Genomic DNA, 10768 nt, shown 5'->3' with positions numbered 1-10768 from the left:
CTTCCACACTACGGGTCAAAATTTTGATTAAATTATATATGTCATGAAATGCGAAATAACCATCCAATTCTCTTCAAACATCACACATCCATATATTTTTAGTAACTAAAGGTACATTTCAGTACATTATATCTCTCATAAAATGCGAAAAAATACTACAAATTTGGCACGTTGAAATATTTATAACAGACTTATGTCACATCGAAACGGACAATATCGACCCACTCGTTCGGAAATTTCCCCATTAAGGAAATTCCCCCATTAAGCCAAAATATATTTAATTCAATGGATATTGGCAGAGGGTATAATTCATTTAAACATTTTTCCCCTTAGATTGAACAGCTTTTATTAATTAATTTTCCAAGGTCCAATAACTGAGGATTTTTCCTTTGAAGCTCATCTAGGCTAAAATCGAATTTTTATACCCTACAACACTATGTGTTGGGGGTATTATAAGTTTGATTGGCCCAAAAATTATGTAACACCTCGAAATATTGGTTTCCCACATAGGAAAGTATATATGGGTCTTCCTAGCTCGCCGAGCTGAGTCGATCTAGCTATGCATGTCCGTCCGTCCGTCTGTCCATGTTAATTTGTAATCACTCTACAGGTCGCAATTATGGTCCGATCTTCACGATATTTAGAATGGGCCAGAATAGAACCCTATTTCTTTTGGAGATGATCTCATAATATTTAGGGGTTGAAATGGACCAAATACTGAAAATATTTCGGATTTTGCAGTAGCTATACAGGTCGCAATTATAGACCAATCAACACGGAATTTCGCATGTAGCTAGAGTTTAGGGCGGGGAAGAAGCTTACTAATTTGGGTGGTCATCGGATAATATTTAGCGGGTAAAATAGACCATATCTTTTGTGTTGAAAAAATTCAAAATTTTTAATATTTTAAATCCCGGCTAAATTACAAAGCCATGACAAGGTTACTTCTAATCTTTACATTGATGTTAACATCCAACAAATCGGATATATAGCAAAATATGTGGGATATATATGTCTATCAAAGAAGATATGCTTGAAAGATCTCTTATATGTCGAGAACGGCTGAACTGATTTCGACAGTTCTCATTAATTCAGAATGGCCTCTTCGCAGGAAAGAAAAAACGCCTAAAAAATCGCATAAACATATTTCTCTAAAGATGAAAATATTGATTTTGTAATATTTTCTCAAATTTTTTCAGTTTTGTCATATTTTTGGCATATTATCATTTTGAATTAAACATTTGTTAATATTTCTACAGCTAACAAAACTAAGTAGTTAGGATATCAGGATATCATATACAGATCGCATTTATGGCCCGATCCATACGAAATTTTGCATGGGGATAAGATGAGGGTCAGAATAGAAGCCTACTCTTTTTGGAGATAATCGCCATATATTTAGGGGTTGAAATGGACAAAAAAACTGCAAAATTGTCAGCCCGATCCTCACGCACATTTGAATGGGGGTTACCGGACATTGCAAAATCCAAGCAGTTTTGGATGGCCATCCAAAAACATTCAATGTGTGATATAGTTTGGCAACTTTTGTAGACAAAATACGAAAATGTCCACTCCAGTGACTTTTTGGAGAATTGACAAATACAGGAAAGACGCACTTCTGACTATTTCGTTAACGCTGATTTTGTTGCAAATGTCTGTATCTCATATAGATGGGTTTCAGTCAAAAACCACTAATAAATGTTAATCTTTTGCCACTTCTGAAAGATTATAGGTCTTTGGGAAATATTGGTTCCAGATCTAGGAAGACCATTTAAGTGCAACATCTACCAATAAATTGGAAATGTGCAAATTAGATTAAGTTGTTATTATTGGAATATTAGAGAACGAAACCTGATGGTTTTCTTTTATTATTTGTCACAATATCTTGTGGAATTCCTTCGAGTATTCCTTCGCCTATGTAAACTGTATTGTGTTGTAGGGTATCCAACGGTCGGCCCCGCTCGACTGTAGCCTTTACTTACTTGTTTTAATTTTTTAAGGGTCAGTAGACCAAGACTTGTTTATTATTCACAAATATTTTTTTCGAGAACCATCAGAGCGATATCCTAGGATTTTTAGTATTATTTTCTCAAGGACTATAAGACAAATAAGCGGAAATAATGGTGCATGTTTTAAAATAAAATATTAGGCTAATAACAGTTTTTTTTGAGAATAGTTTTTAAGAACATTAGACCTATAATTATAGATATTTAATGATATGTTTTCAAGGACTTATCCAGCATATATTTGATTATTATGATCTATTGAATAGGGATCAAATCACCCTTGAACATAAAAGAACAATTATGCTTACTTCCAAATTTGAGCGGAGGAAACAACTCAGAATTTAAAAAAATTACTCCAATTAAAGCCACACCTTCAATTATTTACATTATTTTCGTATTTATATGTATTTTCTAAGAACTATACTTATGCAATTGTATAAAATAAAAATATTAATGTTAATCCTATTGTTCGACAATTTTCCTTCTATTAAAATATTTGCGAATAATCCTTATTATCATTTATGGGAAATTATCCCTTCGCTGTTGAGGCCCTTACATATTTTCCATGATATATATATGTATGTATCGTTGTCATCATGCCATTCATTCAAGAGCAAAGAATAACATGACAATTGTACTTAACCAACAAATGGAACGAATGAATGAATGAATGAATGGCGAATTGAATGCATTGCATATAACTGTAAGAATTATCATTATTTATAAAAATATATTCCTACTTAGGTTGGGATTTTGAAATTCAACAACGACAACGGCAATCACCCGCATCGCTCAGTCGTTCGTTCCCATGTTGGGTCACATTCAACGGAAATGTAAATTTCATGTCTGGCCTAGGATAAATGCAAGGATACAAAACAACTAAAACGATTAGAGGGAACGACGATGATGATGACGTACAACGATGCTGCGAGAAATGAATGACGATGTCAAGGGTGGTTGTACGGAAAGTGATCATCGTGGAAATAAAAGGATGTTCTACAGGGGGCTTGAAATTCGATGGGTGTAATTTTGAAATTATATTCATAGTTGATATAATGGGATACTACAGCCTAAGAAAATGAGCCGGAACTATTTCAAATTTGGTATTTGAAGTTCGGATTTTAAGGGATTTTTTTTTTCTTTTTTGAAAACTGCAAATTTGTACCTAATGGCGGAGGGTATTCAAAGTTCGGCCCAGCCGAACTTATAGCTTTTTTACTTGTTTAAGAATAATTTCTGAAGGACTTACCAATAATCGTGGATTTTTACATATATATTTCTGCGGACCAATTGACCCTTAAATGTGGATATTTAAAGAAAATTTTATTCAAGGACCAACAGACCAATAAAATTGGTTTCAACTATTTTTTTAAGGACCAACGAGCAAATGAACTTCGGGAATTGAAGAATAATGTTTAAAGGACATATAGGTAAATAAACGATGCTTTTTACAAAATTTTAAGGACTAACAAGCAAATAAGGATATTTCTTTTAAAAATTTTTTAAAGTCTAGCTGATAAATTAATTTTAATTTTTAAGAATTATTAGTTTTTATTCTACTGGAGGGTTGAAATTCGAAAAATGATATTTTGAAAAATATTTATAGTTTATATAATGGGATTAGGGTTGGGTTTTGATTTTGAAATGTTTATTTGAATTATTCATTGATATCTATAACATTTTGAAATATTTCCTAGAATCCTTTAAAATATTGAGAGAGTCCTTGTACTCTTGGTGTAGTTCCAAATACCTTCAAAATGGATTGGAAAAATTTATTAAGTAATTTGTTATATTTTCCATCGCAAGATAATAAAGGTTTACATATCGTCCCCTATTTGGTACAGTCTTTACAGGATGGGATGAAAAAAATGCAACCAACTTCAGACTGCTGTCATTTCTAAGTCACTCGTTCGACAGCTGTTAAAATTATTCCAACGACAGCTGATTGTATTCTTTACAAGCGTCCAAAAGCATTTTGGTGAGAAATTTCCAGAAAATAAGTTATTCGTGAGGGAATTTAAGGGTGATAGTGTGATTTCATTATATTTGGCTGGAAAACCACAAGTGGCTATCGTTAGAGCACTCCAGCATTTAAATGTGAATAAATCTTTAGTGTCTCGTACCATCGCTCGTTACCATGCTATTGGTACCGTAGCCTCACGTCAAGGATGTGGACGGAAGAAAACAGCAACATCAGCAGAAGTGGTTCGAAAAGTAAAGAAGCGACTTGATCGAAACGCGAGTCGCAGTGGCCGAAAAATTGCTCGTGAGCTGAACATATCGCAAAATTCCATTGGGAAAATATTGAAAAATGAGCTCGGCGTATGGCCATTGAAATTCCAAAAAGTGCAAGAACTTACACCGCAACAAAAAGAAAATAGACTCATAACAGCTTAAGAGTTACTTCGCTTTGCCGAAAGTGGAGAACTGCTGAATTTGGTTTTCTCCGATGAGAAAACATTTGTTGTCCAGCAGTTTGTGAACAAACAAAATGATCGTGTTTACTTGCTAAAGAGGTCAGCTGAAAATGTGCACCTTCGGTTGGCCACCAGAACTCAAGCACCGGCCATGGTTATGGTGTGGGCCGCCATAACAGCCAATGGTCGCTCTCCGCTCATGAAAATAAATGCCGAATATTATCGCGAAAATATTCTGGAGGGCCTTGGGCACGCAAACCTTTTGGCCGCAGGCCGTGGACATCAGGAAACAGCCCTCCTCGCACTGAGCACGCGCCATACAAGAATATTATCGCGAAAATATTCTAGAGGGTGTATTAAAGCCTTTGGCACGCAAACATTTTGGCCACAGAGCTTGGACACTCCAACAGAACTTAGGACCTTCGCACTCAGCACGTGCCACCCAAGAATGGTTACAAAATGTGGTTCCTCGATTCATTCCAGCGCATAATAGCCACCAAAATCTCCGGATACCAATCCGTTGGACTCTTGTGTCTGGAGTATTTTGGAAAGCAAGGTTGGCATTAAAAAATACCAAAGTGTCGATAACCTCAAGCAAGCGATTCGCCGGGAATGGGCCAAAATACCGCAAAGCAACATTCGGGAAGCGTGTGACGGTTTCATTTGCCGTTTGGAACAAATCTAAACTTATGCTAAAATTTGATGCTATTTCCGACATTTTTTTGCTTTCATTCAATAAAATTAAGAAAAAATCTAAAAATGATTGCGTTTGATTTTGTTGCAGTTTTTTCATCTCACCCTGTATATAAGGCGTTCTGCAAAATTTCACATATTTTAAATTATTTTCATGTGTCTGTATCATACCCTTTGCAGGAATCCCCCCTCAGTTATGCCAGACTGAAGCTAGATTCCCCTACTCTGCCATAAATAGTTTCTGTCCGCATTTATTTTTTTTTATATTTGCTTGTACAATTTGTTGTCATGTTGTTGTTGTTGTCGTTTTTCCTGCCATCAAGATTCCTGCACATTGCCCCATCAGGATCTGCACAATATTTAAATAATCGCATTAAACACAACTTTACTCTTCAATGGAAGTGAATGTTAAGTTCAGAATAGTCTCATTTATGTTCGTTAGAATATGGCAGGACCAAATGTCGTTGTTAATAATAGAAGGGAAAAAATAACAAATAAACAATATAAAAAATAATAAAAATCACTTTTTAAAGAACCCCATCTAGGGTACATGTTGAAGAGGAATTGGAATTTTCCACAACGTGTTTGTTAGGGAAGCCATGGGGAAAATATGTTTTTGTTTTCAAGAACTATAAATTCCTGTTATTGCACCCTAAATAATAATAAGAATAGCTTAACTTAACTTTATAGAATATCTCACAAAAATCTTATCTCTATAGAAGTTATGGAAGACCTTAAAGAGATCTACAATATACCTCATCTCACGCTACCATAGAAGATTTTTCAAATTCGTAAAATTCTGAATACATTTTTTAAGGATTCGTAACATTTATTTTCAAGGGTATCAACCTCCACAAACATGGATTCCTCAAGTAATTTTGTTTAGCCCTAAACACGCATTGTTTAAATAATTTTCTTCAGATATATAGACCGTCACAAATATGAATTTAAAAAGTCAATGATATTTACAGCAAACAAATTTGAAATTTTAAATAATATTTTTAGGATATCCACAGCTACTAATTTTTAATTTGTAAAGAACATCCACCGCCATGAACGCAGATATTTCAAATATATATTCAGAAATAGACACAGCTGCACACGCGCCTTTTTTAATATTTGTTTATTTATTTATTTATTTTTTTATTTATTTATTTTTTTTAAATATACCCACAGCCTCAAAAGTTAATTTTTTTAAATAATTTATTTCGGGGGTATTCACAGAAGCAGATATAGATTTCTTAAGCAGTTGGTATCCTAAGCCACAAGAACAAACAATTTTCAGGCCAAAACGGGATATTCAGAGCCATAATTGTGAATTTAAAAAAATTGTGAGTCAGAAGTCGGTCAGGGCTATATGATACCCTACACCGCCATGCATATTCAGTGGAGCTCCCGTAACAAAATAATTTATTTGAAGTAGATCATACCACCTATCACCATCTCAATCTTAAACGATCTCGATAAAATTTGCCAAGGGTATTTCCGAGCTCTATAAAATATCTGGTACCAAATATCATTGTTGTCGAATGCATATTACCCATGTGAAGGACTTAAACACTAAACCGAATGAAACATATATTTTGGAGCTATAGCTACATCTGAACTGATTTTCACCAATTTTGATGTACTTGCTTCTATGCTGCATTAGGTTGGATGTCTCAAAATTCAGGTCATTTGGACTTATATTGAACCTTTGGTGAACAGTTAACCCGAAATCCGTTGAAGATATATATTGGAGCTATATCCAAATCTGAACCGATCTTCATACAATTTGGCAGATGTATTTCTGGGCTGTATCTGATATCTAATACCAAACATCATTCTTATGGGGCTCATATTACGAATGTGGGGGGTTTAAACACCATATCGGATGAAACCTATATATGGGAGACATAGCTATATCTCAACCGATATTCTCCGAATTCGATATATATGCTTCTAGACTGAATTCAGTCAGATATTCTAAAATTCAGGACTTTTGGAGTGATATTGGCCATTTGGTACACAATTAACCCGAAATCGGTTGAAGGTAAACATGAGAGTTATATTTAATTTTGAACCGATCTTCATAAAATTTGTAGAAGTGTTTCTGGGCTCTACCTGATATCTGGTACCAAATATCACTGTTGTGAAGTGCATATTACGCATGTGAGGGACTTAAACGCCAACTCGGATGCAACATATATATGGGAGCTATAGTTTTATCGGAACCGATTTTCACAAAATTTGAAGTACTTACTTCTAGAATGAATTCAGTCGAAATTCAGGTCATTTGAACTGATACTAGCCATTTGGTGCACAATAAACCTGATATCGGATAAGGATATACATGTGGAAGCTATATCCAAGTCTGATCCGATCTCGATCACATTTGACAGAGGTATTTCTGACAACAGTGTTGTGCAGGGTATAAATAGTTCAACTCGAAGGGGATGTTATCAAATTATCTCTTAAACAAAGAATATATCAGAGAATCGTATGTCTATCCGTAATCTCATATTTACGGAAGATCTGAAAATCTGAATCTATTAAACATCGCATCTCAAATTACCAATAAGAATTTTAAAACTCTTATAGCTGTGAGCGTTTTCCGAAAAATGGCTGAACTCAATAAGGTGTTTTATAAAAAGACTAAAGGCTGAATTAAGAATCTTGAAATTGTGCACGGAATTTAGTCTTCGTGTATGTGATAAGGCAGGGTTTTGGACATTCGTATTAAGACGGTAAGAAAAGTATTACAAATTCTACAGGGTGAGATAAAAAAACTACAACAAAGTCAAACACCGTTATTTTTGCATTTTTTTTTAATTTTATTGAATGAAAGCAAAAAATGTCGGAAATAGCGTCAAATTTTCGAATAAGTTTAGATTTGTTCGAATTAGTCACCTTTGGCACGAATTATGGCCTTCAACGGTCAATGAAACATGTCACATGTCATACGCTGAACGAATGTTGCTTTGCGATATTTTGGCACTTGCGATCGACACTTTTGTATTTTTTAGTGCCAGCCTTGCTTTCAAAAATACTCCAGAAACAATAGTCCAACGGATTGGTATCCGGAGATTTTGGTAGCCATTGTGCGCTCGAAATGAAGCGGGGAACCTCATTATGTAACCAGTATTGGGTGGTGCTGAGTCCTGTTGGAATGCCAAGGTCTGCGGCCAAAATGTTTGCGTGCCGAAGGCTTTAATATACCCTCCAGAATATTTTCGTGATAATATTCGGCATTTATTTTGATGTCACGTCGATTAATACGAGCGAAGAGCGACCATCGGCTGTTATTGCGGCCCACACCATCACCACGGCGCTTGAGTTCTGGTGGCCAACCGAAGGTGCACATTTTCAGTTGACCCCTTTGGCAAGTAAACACGATCATTTTGTTTATTTACAAACTGCTAGACAACGAATGTTTTCTCATCGGAGAAAACCAAATTCGGCAGTTCATCACTTTCGGCCAAGCCAAGCAACTCTTTAGCTCTTTTGAGTATATTTTCTTTCTGTTGCTGTTCTTCCACTTTTTGGAATTTCAATGGCTCTACCCCGAGCTTATTTTTCAATATTTGCCGAATGGAATATTGCGATATGTGTAGCTCACGAGCTATTTTTCGGCCACTACGACGTGGGTTTCGATCATGTCACTTCTTTACTTTTCGAACCATTTCTGCTGCTGTTGCTGTTTTCTTCCCTCTACTTCCTTAAGGTCGGGCTACGCTACCAGTATCACGGTAAAGAGCGATGATACGAGACACAAAAGATTTATTCACATTTAAATGCTGGAGTGCTCTAACGATAGCCACTTGTGGTTTTTCAGCCAATTATAATTCGCTAAAGAACTATCACGCTTAAATTTCATCACGAATAACCTTTTTTCTGGAAAATTCTCACTAAAATGCTTTTTGGTCTCAGCTTAGAAATAACAGCAGTCTGAAGATGGTTGCAGTTTTGCAACCCGATTTCGGGTTAATTGGTACATCCGACCGAATTCAGTCTAAAGGCAAGTACATGGAATTCGGAGTAAATCAGTTTAGATATCGCTATAACTCCCACATATAGGTTTGGTGTTTAAGTCCGCAACATTCGTAATATGCACCCCACAAGGATGATGTTTGATATCGGATACAGTCCAGAAATACCTCTGCCAAATTGTATCAAGTCCGGTTCAGATTTAGATATAACTTCCGTACTGATTTCGGCTTACTTGTGCACCAAATGGCTAATATCAGTCCGAATAACCTAAATTTTGGTACATCCGACCGAATTCAGTCTAAAAGCGAGGATCTTTCAAAAATACTATTTTCGGTCCGACCAATTAAATTTTTTTTTTTTTTTACCGGGTATTAAATCTATAGAAGACCCCAAAAAGGTCTCATGTCTTGTTAGAACGTTTTTGAGGTCTCCAATTCATAAAATATACCAAAAAAAGTCCTAAATATATAAAAGATCCCTAGGCTTTCTATCCATAGAAGACGACAATAAGGTGAACTTGATAGTGAGGAGTTCAAAAAATGAGTCCTTATTATTCATGGTCTAGAAGAGAGCCTTTTTTCCATTTATGTCGATTAAAACGTCTTCTATTAAAATAAGACCTCACCCTCTTCCTTAATGAATTATTTTCTTTTATTTTATACTATTTTTTCACCTGCATCGAAAGAATTGCGTTGTTTCCGGCACGTTCTTAAATATGTACACGAAGAGAGCTGTTTATAGATTTAAGACACATTTCATAGAGTTATTTTCCAATTGTTTATCATTTTAAGCCTTTCTAGTTTCAAATGAAATGAAAAAACAACGCAAATAGTTTTATTTTAAGATGGACGTCATTAATTATTTTTCACTTGAACAAATACGATTCAATCAGCAATGAATTGTTTGACATTTAAATCGGAACGACTTCCTATAAAAGACGAGCCTTTGGACTAGTTTTTATCATTTCTGTTAAAACTTTTCTATTGTCAGAAGAAAAATGAAAATATTCGTAGCTGTGATCGCTGTTTTAGCCATTGTGGCACCAACCTGCGGCGTAACCATAGATCGTTGTACGCTGGTGAAGCGAATGTACGCCATGGGTGTACCCAAATCAGAGCTGCCCAAATGGGCTTGTATTGCGGACCGTGAATCTAATTATCGCCTGCACGTTGTTGGACCTAAGAATCGTGACGGGACCCGGGATTATGGTGTGTTCCAGATAAACAACCGTTGGTGGTGCAAGGATGCCAGCGGCCGTAAAACGGCCAATGGTTGTAAAATTGCCTGCAACGATTTGTTGGACAATTTGGATAATTCGATTAAATGTGCTCTCACCGTGAAGAAGGAACAGGGCTGGAAGGCATGGTCCACCCTGAAGTTCTGTGAGGGTAAATTGCCAAGTGTGAATTCGTGCTTTTAAATTGGGAATTTCGTGATGGAAAAATAAAATGTTGTGGAATTTAAAATAATTTGGTTTTTTAAGGGCGGATTTTTAAAGAATATTTTTTCAAGTACCAAGAAACTTGAATTTTAAAAGAATATTTTTTCAAGGACTCCCAATAAACTTGGATTTTTAAAAAAATATTATTTCAAGGACCAATAAACGTGGATTTTTAAAGAATATTTTTTCAAGCATCAATATTATTTCAAGGACCAATTGACGTGGATTTTTAAAGAATATTT

At 35.3% G+C, this 10768-nt stretch overlaps 1 protein-coding gene across 1 annotated transcript; it reads left to right on the top strand.

The window, feature by feature from the left end:
• The first annotated feature begins 10082 nt into the window (after positions 1–10082).
• On the top strand, positions 10083–10505 carry LOC101894859 (inactive lysozyme 1A-like). The gene has a single exon (XM_011293180.3). The coding sequence runs from the start codon at positions 10083–10085 to the stop codon at positions 10503–10505; it is 423 nt and encodes a 140-aa protein (XP_011291482.2).
• The last annotated feature ends 263 nt before the right edge of the window (positions 10506–10768 follow it).

This window comes from Musca domestica, unplaced genomic scaffold (genome assembly GCF_030504385.1).
Source record: "Musca domestica strain aabys unplaced genomic scaffold, Musca_domestica.polishedcontigs.V.1.1 3, whole genome shotgun sequence".
NCBI lineage: Eukaryota > Metazoa > Arthropoda > Insecta > Diptera > Muscidae > Musca > Musca domestica.
Note: the sequence above shows the minus strand (reverse complement) of the source record. Positions and strands in the feature narration are given on the sequence as shown.

Excerpts from the sequence above, each read along its gene's own strand:
- LOC101894859 (XM_011293180.3), top strand. The coding sequence starts at position 10,083 with ATGAAAATATTCGTAGCTGTGATCGCTGTTTTAGCCATTGTGGCACCA.